The sequence below is a fragment of the Phacochoerus africanus genome, chromosome 3 (assembly GCF_016906955.1).
Source record: "Phacochoerus africanus isolate WHEZ1 chromosome 3, ROS_Pafr_v1, whole genome shotgun sequence".
NCBI classification, from domain to species: Eukaryota; Metazoa; Chordata; class Mammalia; order Artiodactyla; family Suidae; genus Phacochoerus; species Phacochoerus africanus.
The window spans coordinates 98,578,110-98,601,681 of record NC_062546.1 but is presented as its reverse complement, the minus strand read 5'-3'; the positions used below and the strand labels follow the sequence as shown (position 1 = coordinate 98,601,681).

Here is a 23,572-nt window from a genome sequence, read left to right as displayed (position 1 = left end):
AAAATCCTCTGTGTCTACCTATTTTATTGTACATTATATATAAAAATAGTCAATAAATTATACTTACAAATACTTTGTTTTCAAGAGAAACAGGTGACGGTGGTCACAGGAGAGCCTGTGTCTTCTGCTCATAGTTCATTTTTGCTCCATCCCCTCCCAGATATTTTGGAGCCTACTGAGTTGTGGGATTGCAATGCTTTTTTAAAAATAAATTTCATAAATTGACTTCCTAATTCTCAAAGTTCAGCGGTTGTAAGATACAATCCCCGAATGAGAGGGCTGTTGAGAGAAAATGCCAGCATGTGGTTGGTTTCTTCTGTGGCTTCTAGGAAGTGGCTGACTTTCATATTTTAATTAGATACGAATGTCAGAGGATTAATATGTTCTACAAAGATTAGAGTGTCAAGAAGAAACATGTCCTTAAACCAAAAACAGCAATGAAACAGGCAAGAAATGTATTCATTGTAGAAAATTTGAAATTTGTAGAAAAGTGGAGAAGAAAACACCAATCATTTGCAGTAGTCCAGGGACAGCTCTCACACGTGAGTGAAGAGAGGGATTAAACTGGAGTTCCTATCGTGGCTCAGCAGAAAGAAATCTGACTAGCATCCATAAGGACACACATTTGATCCCTGCCCTTGCTCGGTGGGTTAAGGATCTAGCATTGCTGTGGCTGTGGTGTAGGCCAGCGGCTACAGCTCCTATTCGACCCCTAGCCTGGGAATCTCCATGTGCCATAGGAGCGGCCCTAAAAAGCCAAAAAGGGGGGGGGGATTAAACTATCGAAGCCAAAGTCTTTTTTTCAATTATGGTAAAATATGCAAAACTTGAAATGTACCATCTTAACCATTTTGAAGTGTGCAGTTCAGTAACATTAAGGTCATTCACGATGTTGCAAAACCATCACCGCCATCATCTCTAGAGCTCTGTCATCTTCCTCAACTGAAACTCTGCCCCCACCAGCCCCGGCCCTACCATCTACTTTCTATGACTCTGACTCCCCTGGGGACCTCGTCTGAGTGGAATCACACAAGACCTGTCCTTTTGTGGGAGGTTATTTCACCGAACATAAAGTCCTCAAGATTCATCCATGCTGCAGCGTGGGAACATCTTCTTCTGTTTTAAGGCTGAATCATATTCCATTGTGCATACAGACTACGTTTTCTTCAAACTGTCATCAGTTGATGGACACTTGGGATTGTTTCTACCGCTTGGCTATTGTGAAGAACGCTGCCGTGAACGTGGATGTGCAAGTGTCTATTTGGGTGCTGCTGTCAATTCCTTTGAGTCTAATAAAACCAGAAGTGGGACTGCTGGATCATATGGTAGTTCTTATTTTTAATATTTTTGAGGAAGCTCCATACTGTTTTCTGTAGTGGCTGTCCCACTTTACACCCCTAACAGTGCACAAGGTTCCAATTTCTCTACATCCTCACCAGATAACAAATATCAATATATTTGGTATATTTGTTATTTTCTATTACATGGGTGGGAAAATACCTAAGTTTTCAAAAAAAAGCTTGTTAGCATGGCAGGAACTTCTTTCCAATTACTGAATTATCTTCAACGAAGTAATTTTAATGGTTTCCCTATATGACACTGTATGAACATATCATAATCTGAAAAGTCTATTTTCTACTCCAAGACATCTGGGCTGCTTCTTCACCAATATTCTTAAAGTATTGTACAGATCTATGATTATTTCTTTGAGATAAAATATTTAGTAACAGAACTTCTGAGACAGGGGACATGCAAAATTTTAAGGTCTGGGGTATACACTGGCAATTTCCCATCAAAATGTGACATTATTTGGAAATATTTCACGGCGGATGTAACTGGTTAAGACAAGGTCACACTGAATGGAGTTCATGGGCTCAAATCCAACATGACTGGTATCCTCATGAGAAAGGAGAGACGCACACACGTCAGGAACACCCAGAATTGCTGGGCGCCACGATAGCCAGAGTCGTCAGAGGAAGCACAGCCCTTGCTATTATCAGAGAGGACACCCATTGTACTGAAAAGCTGCCGTGGTTCTGCAATTCAGGGGTCCTCAGCGATGGGTCACTTGGAGATGGTGTCTGGAGATCAGCTTGCTTCCAAATCACACTCATGAAAGATGTGGAAGTGGCCAAGCACAGGTCAAGAAGGGACATGCAGACGAGGTGATGTCCCCCCTTGGTCCAGGAGCTGGGCTGGTCACCACCAAGGTCACCAACCGAGGGACAGATCCCAGGACAGGATAGGGGGTATGGAGGCCACCCTGCAGCACCTCCTCGGGCTGAACGCAGAGCATAAAGGCCTCAGGCTGAGAAGCTCAGGGGCCGAGCACTGGACACAACAGCCCTTGCACCACCTGAGTCAAGCCTTGAACTTGGCTTCCTGCCCACGGACGGCGAGTCCTCACAACCCCTGCTCACTGTGAACCTTCCTCTGGCACCATGACCTTCCTCTGGTGGTGCAGACACTGCACCCTCCTGGCTTCCTCCCTCTAGCTGGCTGTGTGTGGGCTGGATTGTGTCCCCAAATTCATACACCAAAGCCCAGGACCTCAGAATGTGATATTTATGGAGACAAGGCCCAAAGAGGTGATGAAGGTGAATGAGGCTGCTGGGCGGGTCCTAATCCAGTGTGACGGGCGTCCTGACGTGAAGAGGTCATCAGGACACAGACATGCACAGAGGGGCTACCACGTGGGGACACAGTGAGGAGACAGCCGTCCATACCCCAAAGAGACGCCTCGGGGACCCGCATCTCTGTCTTGACATGCAGAGGACAGACATCTGCTGTCCTAGAGGTCCTTACAGAGGCCCCGCAGACTGTCTCCTGGACAGGCCCCCTCCCCTCCATGCTGACAGGCTCCAAGGGGGGCCCAGCATGCCCACCCCCAGGTCCTCATCTGCAGGAAGCTCCGTCAATGTCTCCACCCACATCTCCTCTGGGACCACAGGTGGGGTCCCCAACGGAGCAGATCCCTGTCCTCCTGCCCTGCCACTGACTCTTCAAAAGGAAGGGCCTTGGTCCCCCTGGATTCTCAGGTCAGGAGCCTGAGGGCCCCCAGACTCTGCCTGCTCCCCAACCACGAGTCCAATCACGCCCAAGTCCTTGGGCTTCACGTCCCTGAATCTCGCTGCTCTGTCCTTCCAGGTGTTCCTCTGGTGGCCTCACAAGGCCTGGTGCCCCAGCAGGGTAGTGCTCTGCTCCCCTTCACCCACACTGGGATGGCTAGTGTTCCCACAGGTCTTCGGGGGACCCACCAAGTGCTCGAAGCCTCGGCACAGACTTGGCCTGCTAACGTGAGGCTCCGGCCCACTGCTTTGGTGCATCCAGCCTTCAGACCTCAGGTTGGGGCAGCGGGGAAGCCCCTGAGCCTGGACAGGGTACCCCGCATGACCACACCACCCCGTGACTCCCTTTCCTAGCCTGCACCTGCCTGTCCACAGTCTGTCCTCCCCCACGGGGCCCACACGCCCGGCAGCCCTTGGGTAAAGGAGTGACTCCAGACGCCTGGGCAACCTACTACTCCAAGCAGGGGACAGGGTGCCATTGGTCCTGAGACCCCTCCTCCCAGGGCTGCACCTGTGCTCCTTCCCACATCACATCACTGCCTGGGTCACCTGGAGCCACGCTGCCATTATCGAGGAAAAGAATTTATGTTGGATAGTTCAATGAAAAACGGTTTTAGCCTCCACTACACTGATGGCAAAACATAAGTCACCGCAAGTTAAGATGTTGTGTTCCCAGTTGCACTGATGAGAATGTCTGTTAGGATTTTAGGCCGTCCGAAGGAGGGGAGGGGAGGTGGGCAGGGAGGGGAGAAGGAAAGCACAAGAGAGGGCAGCCACTCCCGGTGGACACAGGACCCAAGGCCCACAGTCCGCACAACTGCCAGGGCACCCTGGGAGTCACTGGGGCTGGATCTGGTCCCCTGCCCCACGAGGGAGTTCACTGCAGGGCTCCAGAAGTCGTCGTCCCTCCCCCCACTCCCCACTGTGAGCAGACAGTTCTCTGGCACAGCTAAAAAGCCACTGACAGCTTTTACAGACAGGGCATGAAATTCACACAGAAAGGAAAAAAATACAAGAATGGTCTTTTTTTTTTTTTTTGTCTTTTCAGGGCTGAACCCCCAATATATGGAGGTTCCCAGGCTAGCGGTCTAATCAGAGCTGTAGCTGCCGGCCTACACCACAGCCACAGCAACAGAGGATCCGAGCCACGTCTATGACCTACACCACAGCTCACAGCAATGCCAGATCCTTAACCCACTGAGCGAGGCCAGGGATCCGACCGAACCCGCAGCCTCATGGTTCTTAGTTGGATTCGTTTCCGCTGAGCCATGACAGGAACTCCAAGAATGGTCTTTTTTTTTGTCTTTTTTTGTCGTTGTTGTTGCTATTTCTTGGGCCGCTCCCTCGGCATATGGAGGTTCCCAGGCTAGGGGTTGAATCGGAGCTGTAGCCACTGGCCTACGCCCGAGCCACAGCAACGCGGGATCCGAGCCGCGTCTGCAACCTACACCACAGCTCACAGCAACGCCGGATCGTTAACCCACTGAGCAAGGGCAGGGACCGAACCCGCAACCTCATGGTTCCTAGTCGGATTCGTTAACCACTGCGCCACGACGGGAACTCCAGAATGGTCATTTTTAAGTTGAGAGATAAAAGCTATGCAAATTGTTTCAGGGGCTTGTAAGACCATAGCAGATTATAATAACAAAGCTTAAGACTTGATGTTTCTCTTATTTCACATCAAGGCCCCGTCAATGTCTTGGGTCACAACTCCCCTGGGACCTGTTATGAAGAATTTTAAGAAGAACCAAGATGCAAACCCCACCAACAAGGGGCCAGTCACAGCATCCTCATTCTCTGCCACCTCTAGGTCCTATGTGTCACAGCCAGGAGTAGATCCCTGAGCAGCAGGGTCCTGGGAACAAGGCTACCCATCAAAGACCAGCTCCCTCACCCTCAAACACCTCCCACTGTGCTATCGTCCCTCCCCTGAGCTCACCTCCAGTCACCAGGCACTTGGTGAGAACTGACCTGAATCAACATGAAGCTGGTGACAGTGATGACTCTGTCCCCACAGTGACTCTCTTTTTTGTTTTGCTGTTAACTATAGAAAGGCATGAGCTGGTGGTGACTTTAAAATCCCCAAACTGTGAGTTCTGTGTCCTGAAATATCCCAGAGCATCTTCTAACTTGCTGAGCTGAGAGCCTCCAGGTGGACGTGACCTCCTCACCTCTCAGCGCAAACTCCTGAGGTTGGAGCTACTCCAGCTCTGTTCTTCCAGAAGAGGACAGAGACTGAAGCCTGGAGAAATGCACAGCTGCTCTGGGTCTTCAGCTCCTGCACCTCAGGGTCGACCTTTAGACCAAAGCAGCCGTGGATGAGGCCCTCAAAGCTAAAGCTTCTCTGCTGTACAACCCGCCTCCAAATCCCACTTTACCTGGGCGACTTGACTTGTCATCAAGGAAACTTCTAGAAAAGGCACAGGTGCCTGATGACAGGTAACAAGTGGCCATGAGGTAGATTTATCTCACCTGAAGATATAATGACACTGCAGATGGAACACTATGCAGCCATTGAACATGACAGCTGTGACAGCCACCACGCAGTGACATGGAAAATACTTACCATGCTTTAAACATGACCTTGAAACAGAGTCAACAATTTTAAAAGGTATATTCAACGGCTGCAATTATGCAGGAAAAAAAGAGGGAAAAAGAAGAAAAATGGGAGTTCCCGTCGTTAACGAATCCGACTAGGAACCATGAAGTTGCGGGTTTCGGTCCCTGCCCTTGCTCAGTGGGTTAACGATCTGGCGTTGCCGTGAGCTGTGGTGTAGGTTGCAGACACGGCTCGGATCCCGCATTGCTGTGGCTCTGGTGTAGGCCGGTGGCTACGGCTCCGATTCACCCCCTAGCCTGGGAGCCTCCATATGCCACGGGAGCGGCCCAAGAAATAGCAAAAAGACAAAAAAAAAAAAAAAGAAAAATGATCAGAGTACAAGCACTGCTGTGGCTCAGTGTGCTGGGAAGGTCAGACCTCAGTGACTTCTAGCCCCTGGCCATGTTCAAAGGCTTTAGAAGAGGGTAGTTTCAGTTTAATAATGGGTGAAATTATAATTAACGTATCACTGAATCATCAAAAAGATGCCAGGCCATTATTCCCATAGCTAATCATCACAAGAGTTAACTACCCAGGAAATCATGTAAGTATTAGCATGCTTAAGATATGGTATTAGCATGTTTACATCATTTTCACCTAAGTCAAACCTAAGTTTTCACCTCTCAGCCAGGAAAGGACCATTTGTCCAGGGAGACAGGGAAGCCTCACTGCATGGCAATACCTGGCACCTGCGGGACCTTCCCGGGTTCCCCAGAGGGAACCTTCCAGGAAGACCATGAACCATGGTCCATGTGGCAGGGCCCATCTCCTCCTGGCCGAAATCAGTTCCAGCTAAGAGTGGTTCTGCCAGGGGATGGGGTCATGAGCGTTCCCGTGGATGGCCTGGTGGGTCGGGCTGGGCCCTAGGATCACTGAGCCTCGCCTGTCAGACTTGCTCGTGAATGTGAAGACAAACAGGACAGGTGGGCTTTTGGTGCTGGAGGAGGAGGGAGTAGGTGATGGGAAACAGGTCTGAGCAGGTCATACATCATCTGGAGCCCTAAACACTGGTGCAGAAAGGGCTCCTGGGCCCTCCTGCTGTATTCTAACCCCAGGGAGCCCCATCCCGCCTGAATGCAAAGGCAAGAGGAAAGGAAAACTCCATGAGCTAGCTCATAGGCTGGTGACCTTAGAAACAAGAAAATAGCACAGGTGGCAGCAATGGCTTTATTCAGTGACAGGCAGGAAGGAAGAGGCAGGAGGGCAGCTGTGGAAGAGCCTGCTGCCCGCAGCCACAGCTCCCAGAAGCACACTGCCGGCGCCTGGGGACTGTCCCTGCAAAGGCACAGGAGGACACCTGGACATCACCTCTTTGACAGGGCTGAAAGGCGGTGGGCAGGATCAGCCTGTCTCATTTTCAGCAAAAACTGTCAAAGTCGGATCTAGTATGGAAGACCCCTGAAGCCATCAACGCACACCTGGATGAAGTTGTGGGGGACCCTGAGGAAGCCATGCTGGGAGGTGGGAGGGGTGAGGTCACCCTCACCCTCTTGGGCTCACCGCACCCCAGTCTCTGGCAGCTACTCCACTGCAGGGAGGTGGCCCCCGCTTCATAGTCCTGGCTCAGGGGCAGTTGGAGGGAGGGAGGAGGGAGAGAGGGAGGGAGGAAAGAGGGGAGGAGGGAGGAGAAAGGAGAGAGGAGGAAGAGGGAGGAAGGGAAAAGGAAGCTGCCCCAGGTCAGCCAGGGGCTCCCCAGACATGACAGTCAGTAAGCTGGAGTTCGGCCTGAATCTAGTCTCTGAAACAGGAAGTCACCCACCTGTATCCTCCTACCCAGGTTTGATCCATCTAATGGGGTGGGTTGAGGTAACCTAGACACCAGTGTGTGCAGGGGGGTGCTTGGCCAGGACACCCCCAAAGCGAGGGGGCACTGGGTCTCTGGGTCTCTGCCTCCTCGGCGTCTGCTCAGACCCTCTTCTTCCTTGGGAGCTCCCCATCAAATCACACCCAAATGACAGCAATTTAGTCTCAGGAGAGAGCCCTAATTCACCTGCCTGCTCGGACCCACCCACCTGGCCTGCAACAGGTACCTTCTGAAGCGGGAGTCGCCGGCCCCGGCTGGTCCATGCCGCCGCGTCCACCTGGCTCTGGGCTTCAGAGGAACAGGGACTCTGTGAGGATGAGACACTGCCATCAGGGGCAGGCGGGGGGCTGGCTGAACCCCACCAGGTGCCCCACCCACCACCTGAGAAAAGGAAAACACTGATTTTTCACCCACAGCTGCCCTACCACCTACAGTGGTAAAGAATGTAAACCTCTTTGAAATAACACAGTGCAAACTGAAAGGGAGAGTCCCAGTGTCTTGACATCACATTGATTTGCAGCCAGGAATTTATTTTTGCAACTGGGATTTAGGGGCTGGGAGACGCCCTCAACTCTCTGCTTAATATTATACATGTTCTAAGGGGAGAGATGAACACAAAAGTCCAGGACTACTGCTGCTTCCTTTGACCAAACTTTAACAGCTTTGAGTGAAGAATTCATTTCTGAGGATTAAGGATGAGGCTGACCACTTTCTTAAGCCCTTTTAAGTAAGTGTGTCACTAAACCCTTGGCTCTGGGCTGGATCTCTGCATGCCTGCGTGTTCTCTTTCTTTCCCCCCCTTTCTGTTTCCTTGTAGGCTCTTAGAAAACGCGGTCTGGAAGCGAGTGTGACAGCAGCTAAGTCATGAGATGGCCAGTCCCTCCCTCTTGAAGAGGCCGTCCTGCTAACCACGGCCCCGTTTACGAGTGCTCACCCCAACACCTGCCTGGGTTCCACCACAATGGGGAAGCTGCACTTTGCAGAAGCACCTTCCTGGTGTCTGGGGTCCTGGACGAGGCTTGGGGGCAGCCCTCGCGCCACAGCCTGCCCACGCCCAGAGCAACCCCTCATCTGCCCACTTGCCACAAGGAGAGTAGAACAAAAGACCGTGGGCGTGGGCAGGGCCAAGCTTGGCGTCCCATGCTCCCAGGATGCTGCCCCTCCGGCCCCACCCTGTACTGATCTGCACAGGCAGCTCGTTCTGTGCTCAAAGGAGACACGCTGCTCTCAAGTCCTCAGGGCTGCTGAGGCCCCTGTGGACCTGCCCTGGGGGGACAGAGCAGCTCCTGGTCAACAACTCAATGCCCGTGGGTATGAGGTCTCCCATCCCCTGTCCCCTGCTGCTGCCCTGGGCTGCTCTTCAGCCCCTGTGGCCTGTCCCTGGCCTTCCCAGGATGACCTATCATCAGGCACGCTCAGCCCACGATGTCCTGTGCTCAACATGAGCGTGTCACCTCTCCTGTTAACACAACTCCCCTAAGGAAGAAACAAAGCCTTGGGGGGTTTAAGAAGCCCAGCCAGGGGAGACCCGAGGGCAGCTACTGCAGGATGCTGAGGGCCTGATGCCGATGCACCTGCCTCCGACCACACGCTCACCTGGGACTCAGGGCAGCACCTGTCCCAGGAGCAAGGCTGGAGCAGGGCAGGGCACAGGGCAGGCCAGGAGCGCCGGCCCACCCTACCCCCCATGGACCCCACAGGAGAGACAGCCAGTGACAGCAACTGAGGACAGTCCTGCCTCCTGGAGAGAAACTAGTTTCCACACCATTTAGGACAGACATGTTCAGACCACAGGGCCAGGGCACCGGAACCCAAAGAAGCTGGGACAGTACCAGAGGACCTGACACCTTCACACTCTGATCCAACAGGGGAACATGCTGGCTCCTGACAGTGACACAATGACCGCCCCCGATTCAGCCAACAAACCCTCAACTAACACCTCCCTCGTGCTGGGCCGAGAGGTCACTGTGAGGCGACATGCACACGGATCAGAGAGTGGGACGACTCAGGATCACACAACTGCCCCGTTACCCCCAGGAGCAAGTCAAACATGCCTGGGCATGTATTTACACCTGTCAGGTGTACATCAGCTCCTGTGGAGCCAGGCCAGCCAGGCGACCACACAAAACACTCAGCACATCCATGTGTTGGGTCTTAGGCAACACCGAAGGAAACAGGGGGTGAGCTTCAGAGCAGAGCAGCCCCCACCGCCCCTCTGTGTGATCCCAGCACCATCCCGCAGGCAGATGTCCCAGTCATCTGCCCAGAGCTGGTACAGAGCAGTCAGACATACACACAAGCCGGACCTGTGGTCAAGTGGCTTTTTCTTACAGAATTCAGGATTCTCAACCACATTGTCTACTCACTTTCAAATCTTTCTTTAAACCACATGAACGCTATTCATTTCTACTTCAAACACATAAAAATACAGTCAAATTGGCTTCTTGTTTTCCCATTGCTAATGTGGGACAAAACAAAGGAAGAATATGCCTGTGGTTTTTCCCACTCCATTGCCTGATCCTATTAACTAAGCACAGCTCGCCCTCAGAGCACCCCGGACGCCAGGACAAAGCCCATCCTAGAGGCCCTGCCTGAGGATGACGAAGCCAAGACAGCGCTCAGGGCTCTCATTCCACGTGGCAGAGCTGGGACTGGTGCCTCTGCCTGTGTGAGTTACTGTGTGAGAAGTTCAGGCAAGTAGAAACTCAGGGCTTGTTTTCTTCCCAAATCAGCAGCCATGGGAAGCTGCCTTCTTGAGAAGGGAACTCTCTAGGAGATACATGAGTACGCACAGGCACGAACGTGCACACACATGTGCACTTGCACACATGCACGCACAGGCATGCACATGCACGCACAGGCATGCACATGCACAGGCATGCAAGCACAGGCACACACACCCATGCACATACAGGCATGCACCAACACACACACAATCTGCCTCTGAATTTCGGAGCCCCACACATCCCTGTTCCCCACCCCACCCCACAGGCATCACCCAGCACTGACATGTTCCCCTCTGGGACCTCCTGCAGCCCCAGGAAACCTGCTCCCTGACAGCAGCCAGGTCAAAACTGGCTTCAGGCTTCCCTCCCGCCATAAGCCTGCCACGTGCCTGGCACCTGCAGCTTCCTGATTACCTTCCAGGTTTGCAGACAGTATTTTCAGGGACAGAGGACGAGCCTCCTTTCACAAGGCTCCTCTGGGGCTGACAGCAGCAGGAGATAATGCCGGTCTGGGCTGCAGGCTGTGGGTCACTTTCCAATTTAAGCTTCCAAATGAAAGAGTTCACTGTGCACTCAGACTGTAGTTCTGAACAAAAAGATGACGTGCGGCAGAAGCAGCAGCCATAGAGACAAGCATGGGGGCCGGGCCCGTGCTGCACTTCTGGGCGGCTATGCAAGCTCCCAATCTCTTTTTTCCCACAATTTCATGGAAACGGATCCAAGTCTTTACCCAGTGGTGTTGTCAGTGTCGTGTGCTGTCTCTGCAGGTGTGCAGGGAGGCTACCATGGATGCTCTGAGGTGGGGGACTGGCCACCTCCCCAGCAGGTGTCTCCTGAGCACAGGATGCTCGGGGCTCCAAACACGAGGACAGCAGCGCACTCTTGGCCAAGGTTCTTTCCACTCAGAAGCAGCAGGACAAGTAAGCAGTGGGGCCTGGAACCAGTCTGGGGAAACCCTGCTCTGGGCCGACTCTCCGGCTGGACAAACTCTGTGTCTCAGTGACCTCGGCTGTGAACAGAGATGACAGGATGTCCTTGCCGGCTGCTGTGGGGCTGGGAGCAGAGGGCACCTGCTCAGACCAGACAGCAAGCACTGGGGGCGCTTCACCAACATCCAGCCTTCCCCGACAATGTGCTGCTTGATCACAGTAAGGTAGGGGGACAGACCTGGGCTGAGCCTGTTCCCCCCCACCCTGACCCCAAGCCCAGCTGGGACCCGTGGCGTCCATGCAGCAGAGACAGTGCTACAGCAGGTCAGAGGCACCCGGAGTCCTGCACCAGGGAGACAAGCTGCACCACCAAGCCCAGAGGGTGCCAAACACCTCACACCTGAGGACAGAGCCCGGGGATGTGGGGGACAGGGACCCTGGTAGCTCATAGCTGCCTGTGCCCAAAACCAGGTGTTTCTGACCAGCCTCAAGTTAGGGAGGCCCGACATCCACACAGAGACCCAGGAAGGAAAAATGGGAAGCTCACAGGATCTTAGCACATGGTCCTGCTGAAAGGCTCCACTGAAGATTAACCAAACTCCACAGCAAACCAAACACACCAGCCCTTCTCACTGAAAGCTTCCACAGGTTTTTCTTTTTCTTTCCAGGGCCGCACCTGCAGCATATGAAGGTTCCCAGACTAGGGGTCGAATTGGAGCAGTAGCTGCCGGCCTACAGCTCAGCCACAGCAACACCAGATCCGAGCTACATCTGTGACCTACACCACAGCTCACGGCTGGATCCTTAAACCACTGAGCGAGGCCAGGGATCGAACCTACGTCCTCATGGATACTAGTCAAGTTTGTAACCTGCTAAACCACATGGGAACCCCAGATGTTTAGGCAGATATAACACTCACAAAAAGGAAGGAAGAGAAAGCATAAAAGCACAGCTCCCCCTACAATGTGCAGGGGACTCTACTTTGTGATCATCTAATTCTACCACAAAGGGTACAGAAGTGACAGCACCCAGGGCCCCACTGGGACTCCTGTCAGACTGAGGCCTCTTCCCAGGACACTCCCCGCCAAAGGAAAATAATGAAGAGGAGCAGTTCATTCCATGTGGCAGGAGCCATGAAACAGCACTGGGCCACCAGCTGTTCACATCTCCTCCCCACAGTTCCAGGGACCAGGCCCTAGAACTGGGGGGAGTGGGGGGGGCTTACCTGGGGGGGGGTGGCAGGGGGGGCTCACCTGGACAGAGGCTGGCACACTGCCTCCTGCCCTGGGCACGTGCAGCCCTGAGGTCCACACCTCCACTGCCATCTCTAAACCAACCCCTCCTGCACTCACCCCTCCTGGGCCCTCCTCCCTGCAAACAGCCCCCATCACCTCTCTGCCTCTCTGCCTGTCTCTGCCTCTGTGTCTCTCTGCCTCTGTGTCCATCTCTCTCTGATTCTGGCTCTGTCTCTGTCTCTGTCTCTCTCCATCCCTCCCTCTCCCCCTGCCCCTCCTGCACACCCCCATGCTCTGCTCCTGACCAAGAGGAAAGGACACAACTCTTCCTTGGGAAGTCTGTCCCTGGAAGCAGGCACAGCCTCAGCTTGGTGACAGGAGCACAGGAGTAGGTCCCGAACAGAACAAGCCCCAGGTCCTGGGCCTAAGGATGGAGGGCAGCCCACAGGAAGAGGGATGGACAATGTGGGGATGCAGGTCTGGTTCTGTGGAAATACAGCCCCAGCTGAGGGGAGAGGGGGACAGGGACTGGGCCTAGCTTCCACAGTCGCAGAGTGACTGTCCCGTTCCCCCCACTGCCAAATCCAGACTCCAGAGGACAGGAGCTCCTCACTCTTGCTCAGACAGAGGGAGAGGGAGTGGTGAGATGGTCCCACTCCTGAGGATGCGCCCACCCCCAGGGAGTCTGAGGGGGTGAGGGGGACACACCCCTGGAGCCTCCCCAGACACCTGAGGGACCCCCACATGCTGCTACATGTGGGCCCAAGAGAACGAGTGCGTGAGGCTTTGGCTGACACCCAGTCCATAACATGCATGTTTACAGAGGTGAAAACACACATTTAATTATTTATTAGGGCCCCCTAATAAGGAACAAAACCCAGAACCTTACCTGACTGTGGTCTGCTTTCAGAAAACCCTTGTGGGAGGAGGAAGGGGAGAGGGAAGGGAGGGAAGAGAGGGGCAGGGGAGGGAAGGGAAGGGGGGCAACGGTGGGTGATGCTGCTCGGCCCCACCCAGGCTCCCCCTCCCCTCCTGCCCCTCACTCTTCTGGGACTTTTCTTCCATCCTTTAAACCCAAACCATGGGACTGGACTGGATTGGTCTGCGGTTGGTCTGCACCAGTCCCTCCAAAATCCAACAGTGCCAGCGTTCCTGACCCTGGCCCCCGCCTCTGGGTGTGGGTCCATGTCCCCTAGTCCATGTGTCCCCAGAGTCAGGGGGACATCATGGGGACAGTGACCTGCCACCCTCCAGGATCAGCACCCAGACAAGACACAGGCACAAATGCTTCACCGTGAAACACGCCTGCGTCCGAAGGCACAGACATGGCCGTGCAGTCAGACAAGCCAGCCAAGAGCCTTCTCTCAAAAGCCCGAAGCCACCTACACAAAGTCACATGGCTTCATGTTGTCAAAACTTACCAAGGACAAAGCTGACTCTGCCTTTAGTTGGCAAAGTCTTTGAGAAACCTCTTCATCACATAGGGTATTACATCCATAAGACAGAACAGGAGAAAGTTACCCTTGCCAGGGGGAGTCACTGGACTGGCCTCTGAATCTCTGTGGGTGACATTCTGTACCCAAGTCGGCTGCCTGGTGGGCGTCTCTTTCTCTCTAATTCTCAGGCCGTGCCTGTCCTCAGCCACTTCCCACACCACACGTGCCTGATCCAAGGACGTGCGCAGCACATACCAGCCAAAGACTGACCAAGGATGCAGGGCAAGCACACACCCCATCACTCCAGTAATCAGAGGAGGGGGAAGTGAGGAAGGAGAAGGCAGGAAACGATCCTAGCCCTCCTCCTACAACCCATACACCCAGCAACTTCTTGCATAAAGTAAACTCCAACTTTCAAAAATCATCCTTACAGAGACGGTCATCCAGCTTGGGGTATGGAAGTAACTTGGGAAAACTCCTGGGGCTAAAACCTGTCCCCGGCCTTCTTGCAGGGGCACCTACTGCAGCTCCAGGTGGAAGTTCAAGGGTGACTGACCATGAGGGCCCTTCCCCAGGGACTCACATTCTAGCAAAGAGTTCCCCTTATTTATAAGAAACATAGTTAAGCTATGCCACAGAGAAGGAAAGACACTGTGCAAATGTGTAATTACATCAGTCAAATGCAAATGAAGCCACTGACCCCCAAAGCTCAGCAGAGCCTTTCATCATACATCCAGGGCACAGCTCAGCCCAGGTGTGGGCTACCTGGCCCCACCTGGTCCCACTCTAGGGACATCATCCCTCAAGAGGCTGGCTTGGACCACACCCTGGACCACAGCAGCAGCAGGGTCCAGACAGCCGCTGCAATTACGTCTCCCCCACGGCCATCCCTGCTGCAGGGGCTGAGACACCCCAAGGATGGGAAGAAGAAAGAGGAGCCAGAGCACAGCCCCAGGGAGGGAGCCAACAGAGCTCTCCCAAGGAAGACTGAGGAGAAGACAGAGGAGGGTGGGGAGAGGTGGCTGTCCCACCCACCATGGGGACCTGTCCAAGGCAGAGGACATCCACAGAAGGTGTCTGATCAGAGAACTGACATGGCCAGACTCACCTTTTTAGAAGGTCGCACTGGCATCAGGTAGACAGGGCATCGAGAGGAGGGCCAGGTGCACAGAGGACGCCCCCAGGAGGCTGTGGGGCAAGAGCCAAGGCTCATGATCAGTATGATGGAAATGAAGCAGCAGCACAGGAGACAGTGCAGAAAGTGCAATTACAGCAGCCACAGCTACAAGGATGGGCTTTCCCCTCTTCCTCCTATGGCTGGTTTGCAGTTTCATACCATTGTGGTCAAAAAAGATACTAGATGAGATTTTAATCTTCCTAAATGCATCAAAACTTGTTTTGTCACCTAACATCTGATCTATCCTGGAGAATGTCCCACGTGTGCCTTACAGAAATGTCCATTCTGGGGCGTTCCTGTCATGGCTCAGTGGTTAACGAATCTGACTAGGAACCATGGGGTTGCAGGTTAGATCCCTGGCCTCACTCAGTGGGTTAAGGATCTGGCATTGCCGTGAGCTGTGGTGTAGGTCGCAGACGTAGCTCAGATCCTGCATTGCTGTGGCTGTGGCGTAGGCCAACGGCTACAGCTCTGAGTAGACCCCTAGCCTGGGAACCTCCACATGCTGTGGGTACAGCCCTAGAAAAGACAAAAAAAAAAATGTCCATTCCACTGCTTTTGGAAGGAATATCCTGTACATACCTAATTGCAGTAAAGTTGCAGAATACAAAGCTGCCACAGAAAAGAAAATTACAAGCCAATAATTTAATTACAAATTAATATCCTTGATGAACATAGATTCAAAAATCTTCAACAAAATACAGGCAAACCAAATTCAACAATATGTTAGAAGGATTTATTCCAAGGATGCAAGGATGGTTCAATATCTGCAAATCCATGAATGTGCTGCAACATATTAAAAAATGAAAGATAAAAATTATATGACCATCTCAATAGATGCAGAAAAAGCATCTGACACATTTCAATACCCATTCAAGATTAAAACTCTGAACAAAGTGGGTATAAAGGGACCTCAACATAATAAAGGCCATACTGACAAGCCCACAGCTAACATCATATTCAAGGATGAAAAGCTGAAAAGTTTTTCTCTACAATTAGGAACAAGACAAGGATGTCTACTCTTATCACTTTTATTCAAAATAGTATTGGAAGTCCTAGTCAAAGCTATTAAGTAAGAAAAATAAAAGGCAAAGAATCAAAAAGAAGAAGTAAAACTGTCACTATTTGCAGATGACATATTATATATAGAAAATCCTAAAGATTTCACCAAAATTTTTTAGAACAAATAAGTTCAGGAGTTCCTATCATGGCTCAGCAGAAACGAATCTGACTAGTAACCATGAGGATGCAGGTTCGATCCCTGGCCTTGCTCAGTGGGTTAAGGAGCCGGCATTGCTGTGAGCTGTGGTATAGGCTGCAGACACAGCTTGGACCTGACGTTGCTGTGGCTGTGGCATAGGCTGGCAGCTACATCTCTGATTCAACCCCTAGCCTGGGAACATCCATATACCATGGGTGCAGTCCTAAAAAAAAAAAAAAAAAAAAAAAAAAAAAGACAAAAAAAAGAATAAACAAGTTCAGTTAAGTTACGGGACACAAAATAAATATATAAAAATCTGTTGCATTTCTATACACTAATAATGAACACTTCAGAAATAGAAATTAAGAAAACAATCACATTTACAATTGCATCAAAAAGAAAAAAAAAATCTAGCAAAAAATTTAACTACCAAAAGGTTAAAGACCTATATGCTCAAAACTTTAAGATGCTGATGGAAGAAAAAAAAAAGACACTGATGAAAGAAATTAAAGAAGACACACATAAACGGAAAGCTATTCTATGCTCATGGACCAGAAGAAATTAATTTTTTTTTGCCGCACCTTTGGCATATGGGAGTTCCCAGGCCAGGAATCAAATCCAAGCCACAGCTGCAACCTACACCACAGCTGCAGTGACACCAGATCCTTAACCTATGGTGCCACAGCAGGAACTCCTGGAAGCAATTAATATTGTTAAATGTCTACACAATACCCAAAGCAAAATACAGATTCGGTACAATCCCTATAAAAATTCCAATGGCGTTTTTTTTTTTACAAAAGTAAAACAAACAATCCTAAAATTTGTATGTAAACACAAAAGACTCCAAATAGCCAAAAGCAATTTTGAAAAAAAAAGAACAAAGCTGGAGGTATCACATTTCCAGATTTCAAACTGCATTACAAAGCTACAGCAATCAAAACAATGGTATTGACATAAAGACAGACACGCATATCAATGGAAGAGAGCACAGCCTAGAAATAAACCTGCTATCAGCACAGCTGTCACTCACCTGCAGGTCTTTACCCAATAAATATATCACCTTCCAAGTGAGGCTTTGCCTGGCCACTTTTGTGCATAGCAGCCCCTCCCCATCAGCAACCCCAGCCGGGAATCCTGCTTTATTTTTATCATCTTCTAAAGTACTATCTACTTTTCCCATCTGGGGCATAAGCCCCACAAGAACAGGACCTGGTCCCTCTGGTCACTGCTTAGTCTTGGACTGACTAGTACTTTGCACCTAGTAAGTGCTCACTATATACCTGTCAAATTAACAAATCATTCCAAGATCTGCCATAGCAGGCTGGTCGTGGGACCATATGCATCTTTTCCCATCTGTAAAGAGGCTGTTTCTTTTATGAAAAGTTTTAGTACAAGAACTTCATTTTTTTTAAAGCATGAAAACAAGATGACATTGAATGTATTTCATCAGGGGAGAGAGGAGGCCTAAGGGGATGGCCTGACGCTGGAGTCCTAAAGCCCTGAAGCTCCAGGCCAGCAGGTGCGCCCGCAGGGGACAGAAAGCAGGGAACAAGCATCAGGAGGAGCTGTCCCCATTTTGGGGGTACACATGACCTCCTCGCCTTCTCCCCAACACAGTGCAGAACGGGGCTCAGAGCAAGCAGGAGATGCCCGCCACAGGCAACAAAGGCCCGTGGCAGGGCCGCACATGCTGAAGACATGCAAACACCTGGGACTGGTCTCCTAGGCATCGGTCTTCTGGCTAATGCCGCACCTTCATTCTTTCCTATTAAATCATCGGGAGCATCGCATGTCTAAACGCTTTTCCAGAACAGAGGCCGGCGGCAAGCCCCATGTCTGCCCCTCCAGGCACTGAGTTCTGGCCCAGGGACGGAGAATCATGAACCCTGCAGACCCTAGAGCCCAAAGGCAGGAGAATGACCCTAGTTCCAGTTGAAAAGCAGCCTTTGTCACACTACAGGGGACAAGAACTTTGACACAGAGGCACTGCCCTGGGCCCTGGGCTTCCATTGGCTGAATGCACTGCCCACGCAGATGTCCAGTCCAAGCTTCTGTGATGTACATGAATCAGGGTGGCCTCTGCCTAGCGCCCTGCTGTATCAAGTTCTTCTCGCCCCTGCAGCAAGAGGGCTCAGGGCCAGGAGCCAAGTCCTGTCCTGGGGAGGGGGCAGGTGGCCACCCCGTCAGACCACAGCCCTATGCACACATGCCACGCAGCATCCTGGCCTCATACCACCCCAGGATCCCAACCGCCTGCTCTCACCACCTGGCTGGGTTCAGACCTGCACATACTGGGAGGAAAAGACTGAATTCTTTCCACCAGAGCTCAGCGCTCCTCACAAAGAAGCGGACCCTGGCTCCTGAAACAGGAGCCTGGTTAACTCTGGAATTCCCGGGTTGTATCAACACTGGCCCACACTGCTAAGCAAATGCCTACACTTTCAAGCTCGCTCAGGCTGCCCCACATCCATCCCGGAGCCCAAGGCCCTCTGACACAGTGAAGAGACAGACACACAGTGCTCCGCCTCAGCACAGACACTGCCTCTCCGGCGGAAGGCCCCCACATTCCTTAAAAAAGTCACAATCCTATCTTCCCTTTGGAGAAACAAGGCGAATAACAATAAAACAGTATGTGTGCCCTTGGCCTTTCTTCTAACTCCGCACCAGTGAGCACTGACACAAGTGCAAAATTCAGGTCTGTGACTTGGGAGTTTGAATGTCACAGTCCTTTCTAAAAAATAACAGTGATCCACCCATGAGGGTCTGGTTCCCACCACCAGCCTGCCGGCCTCTGGCCTGAGCAGCCTCAGCCCAGGAAGCAAAGCCCCGCCGGCAGGGCCCTGATGCTTTCTGGACCCTCTGCTGCAGGTGGCCATCAGGGCGAGGACCCTCTGCTGCAGGTGGCCATCAGGGCTTTATGTTTTCTTCATAAAGTCCCCAGTCCAGGAGTCATCACTGAGTCAAGGTTTTGGTGCCTGGGATGGGCCAGCTCACCAATCCCCTTGAGGAAGGCTAGCTTGACCGGCCCACATCCACAGGTGAGCGCAAAGCATCACCAACCTACGCATGGGTTTCTCCATAGCTCCCTTCCACAATGGGCACTCTAGGCTGGCACAGCACTTGGAGCTGTATTTTAACTTTAAAAAGTAATTTCTAGTATCAGAAGGTGGTTTGTGGAAGAGAGACACGTTAAACCTAAAAAAAGCTTCTAAAAATTTTTTTTAAATCTCCTGAACATTGTGTAATAAAACCGTAAAACATCAACAACCCATTTTCTACCAACAGGTATGCATTACTTTAATGATATAAAGAAGAACAGGAAATGAAAGAATAACAGCAGTGCCCATGACTGGTCACCTTTATAATGAAAGTTTTGAAAATGTGCACACAGCGACATGGATGCAACTAGAGATTCTCATACTAAGTGAAGTAAGAAAGAGAAAGACAAATACCATGTAACTCATAGGTGGAATCTAAAATGTGGCACAAGTGAACCTCCCTACAAAACAGAAACAGACTCAGAGACATAGAGAACAGATTTGTGGTTGCCAAGAAGGAGCAGGGCAGCAGGGTGGACTGAAGGTTTGGGGTTAGTAGATGCAAACTATTCCATTTAGAATGGATAAGCAACGAGGTCCTACTATACAGCACAGGGAACTATATCCAGTCTCCTGGGATAGACCATGATAGAAGATAACATGAGAAAAAGAATGTATATATGTATGTATGACTGCATCACTTTCCTGTACAGCAGAAATTGACACATCGTAAATCAACTATAATTTAATTTTAAAAAATTTTAAAAAGGAGTTCCCATCGTGGCGTAGAGGAAACGAATCCAACTAGGAACCATGAGGTTTCATGTTTGATCCCTGGCCTCACTCAGTGGATTAAGGATCCGGCACTACCGTGATCTGTGGAGCAGGTCACAGACGCGGCTCGGATCTGGCATTGCTGTGACTCTGGCGTGGGCCAGCAGCTACAGCTCTGATTAGATCCCTAGCCTGGGAACCTCCATGTGCCGTGGGTGCGGCCCTAAAAGGACAAAAAGACAAAAAATAAATAAATAAAAAATTTAAAAAAGGAAAGTGTACACACACACACACACACACAAAGAAATAAACGCAAACAGGCTTGAAAAGCCTCAAGTTGGGAAGCTTGAGGATCTCTGAAGAGCCTGAGTTGGTAAAAAGGGGGTGTGATGGTTGGGGACTGGTGGTGGACAAGTAGGTCCTTTGCCAGCTCTCCCAGGCCTTACTGCTCAAGGTCATCACATGTCACACAGGAGTCCCAGGCCATGCCCAGTACTGGCCCTGCCCCGCACCTGCAGAAAGAAACCAGGCTGCAGCTCTCAGACCCCTGTCACGTCTACCTGGACCCGAACGCCACTCTGTACTGCAAAGCTCCCCAAACACCCCGCACCCCGCTTCTTTCTAAACTACACTTCCAGGAGGCCCATCATCTTACACCACGTGTGTTCCCCTTCTGTCCCATTTCACTCCGCTCACGTTTCTACCTGCGAAAACTACATATAACACCTAAAATCAGGAAACCATGAAAGTCTACACCTGACTTTAAAGAGTTCCTCACTGAGTCACCTGAGTGCAGATGTGGCCACTAAATTATATCCCAGGCCAATCAAGGAAGCATTGTGACAGCTTAAGGGATGATATTTTAAAATTGTACAAAGAGCACACCTCACCTTTCCTTGATAATAAAAGTTATTTCCTATAAAACAGATGTTCAAAATACATTTCTAAGCAAGAATTGAACCTGGAGGGACATGAACTAACTCCTGCACAAAATCCAGAACATTGACAGTATTTTCCTTTGTGGCTTAACCAAAGAAAACCTAAAAATCCATTGTTTTGTGTTAATGAGAATTTTTACTACTAGTAACTGAAATGAATATTACACTGCACCAAATATGTCTGCTGCTTTCTCAGAATGTACACATCCTATTAAGAGCTAGAACATTTACTCAGATTCTTAAGTAACAACTGAGGGTCTCCCAGAGGGAAGAAGTGTTGCCAGGTTGCCAGGTGGGGTTCAGTAAGGCACCTGCGACCACTGGTCATACACCTGCTTCAGTTTCTGCAGCAATGGTGGGGGGGGTGGGCGGTGAGAGCAAACACGCACAGGGTTTTAAAGTAGCAAATAAATATTTTCACCCTAAGGTGGGCCTCAGACTTTTGCCTTTATAAGAAAATATAAAATACTGGTCCCCACCCAAACACCCCAAGTTGCCATTCCTCCAGCAGCTTCACGGGGTCGAGCTGATCCAGACTCCAGGCCCAGGCCTGGGATCCCTCCTGCACACTCCTGACAGCCGGTGGGGTCTCGCCGCGGTTCGCATTATCGCCGACGTCACCTGCACTGTCTGCGCCCGAGGGCAGGGAGCACCCGGAGAGGCCCTGGCACCGTCCCGCAAAGCCCCGGGACAGGCGGGCAGCCCGGACTCCACGGAGCAGCAGGATTTGGCCGGTTCGGGGGGAGTTGGGCAGAAGTGCAACTTTGGAAGGAAAAAAGAAATCTCCGAGTCTCCGCGATAGGCTCGCTGGAGGGGCCGATCAAGGACCACCATCCATTCCCAGCCCGCTCTCACCCCGCAGGACCCCTCTCCGCCCCCAGACCATCCCGTGTCCGCACTTACCCTGCAGCCCGGACGGGACCCCAGTCTGCCGTACCTCCGAGCGCCCCTCTCCCCGCCCCGCGTCCGCCGCCCAGGGATGCGCCCCGGCCCCCCCCCCCCCCCCCCCACAAGGAGACAGCCCACCTTCACGCCGTGATTGGTCTAACTGGACGGTACCCGGAGCCCATTGGCTCCCACACCCGCCCGTTCCTCGGCCGCGCTCCGCCCACGCGCCCGCGCATTCCTGTGGAGCCACGTGGCCGCCCGGGCCCCCTCCTTCAGCCCAACGCCCGGCTCCGCTGCGCACGCGTAGGCAGGGGGTGCTCCGCGGGACCCCAGTACCGCAGACATTTCCAGGTGGAGCTCTGAGAATGCGGACCCTTGGGTAGGGGGCGCCAGGCAGACCACACCCCCAGCTCCCCCCACCCCCTCCCTGTCCCCAGAGCATCCACCCCTTCCCCTCGCAAGCTGGCCCTGCCTGCAGGGGCGTTCCTGGCTGCTCGGAAGGTCAGCTGCTCCCAGACCCGCCAAGTCTTGGGAGTTTGGAAATGGAATGATTTCACACATAAGCTTGCGTGCTTTTTGAAAGTGCTTATTTTTCCCGGCACCTTTCCAGTGAACATGGGTTCTAGAATTGCATATCTTGTAAGAGCCAGAAAGTAAGTGATGCTGTAAGAGGGAAGCTTCCCGCTGCGTTCTGCCCTTGGAGTGGTATTACAGATTATCCTAAAAAAGATAATTGGGAGTTCCCGTCGTGGCTCAGCGGTTAGCGAACCCGGCTAGCATCCATGAGGACACAGGTCCGATCCCTGGCCTTGCCCAGTGGGTTAAGGATCTGGCCTTACCTTGAGCTGTGGTGTAGTTCGCAGATGGAGCTCTGATCCAGTGTTGCTGTGGCCGTGGGGTAGGCCAGAGGCTACAGCTCCGATTAGAGCCCTAGCCTGGGAACTTCCATGTTCCATGTGGCCCGGAAAGACCAAAAAAAAAGATAGTTGGGCCTAAAAAATATCCTTATACTCTGAGCCTGTTTGAGGTTAAAAGTCTACACACATGCTTCGTTCCTTCCAAGCTGAACAAGAATTCCTTTCTGTGCTGTTGCAGTTGTTTGCCTGGAGCATGTTATTGTTATAATTTCTCTTACAGGACAAAACATGAGACAAAGCATCTTTAACAAGAATTCAGACCAAGGAGTTCCCATTCTGGCTCAGCGGGTTAAGAACCCGACTAGTATCCATGAGAATCCAGGTCCCATCCCTGGCAGAGCTCAGTGGGTTCAGGATCTGGTGTTGCCGCAAGGTGCAAAGTGTGGCATAGGAGGCAGGTGCCACTCGGATCTGGTGTGGCTGTGGCTGTGGCTGTGGCGTAGGCCAGTGGCTCCAATTCTACCCCTAGCCTGGGAACTTCCATGTGCTGCAGGTGCGGCCCTAAAAAGAAAAAAAAATAGAAGAAGAATACAAACTGAACAAAGAATGTTGTCTGTTACCTGATCAACAAGGTAAACAGTCATACCCTTGGCTCTTCTCCTGTCTCCTGTCCAAATCTCTCAATCATATAAATAATTTATTGTCAGAATTTTAGAACTGCCAGACATCTTTAAGACCTAAGGTGCCTTCATGAGGTTTCTAGGAGAAAGACAACGCAACTAAATGTCACAGAGTGAATTCAAACATTAAGTGACTGCAAAGCCCCATGCCTTGTAAAGTTCTTTCCCTGCAAACTATGATTAATGTAAATCATAGCTAACATGCAAAGTCTACAATTGTTG

General features: G+C 51.5%; 1 protein-coding gene across 7 annotated transcripts in view; it reads right to left on the bottom strand.

The window, feature by feature from the left end:
* The window catches only part of ARHGEF10 (Rho guanine nucleotide exchange factor 10), a 96,826-nt gene extending 74,921 nt beyond the window's left edge, over positions 1-21,905 (bottom strand). For 3 of the 7 annotated variants that reach the window (XM_047772231.1, XM_047772234.1, XM_047772237.1), the window contains exons 1-3: positions 21,829-21,898; positions 14,906-14,985; positions 7,680-7,778 (exon numbers count right to left, since the gene is read on the bottom strand). In XM_047772231.1, coding sequence (XP_047628187.1) covers positions 7,680-7,734 — 55 coding nt within the window. In that variant the 5' untranslated portion in view covers positions 7,735-7,778; positions 14,906-14,985; positions 21,829-21,898. Of the gene's footprint in view, positions 1-7,679; positions 7,779-10,611; positions 10,816-14,905; positions 14,986-21,828 lie in introns of those variants that run through there. The other 4 variants (XM_047772235.1, XM_047772236.1, XM_047772232.1 and 1 more) reach the window with 4 other exon arrangements.
* Positions 21,906-23,572: the final 1,667 nt, after the last annotated feature.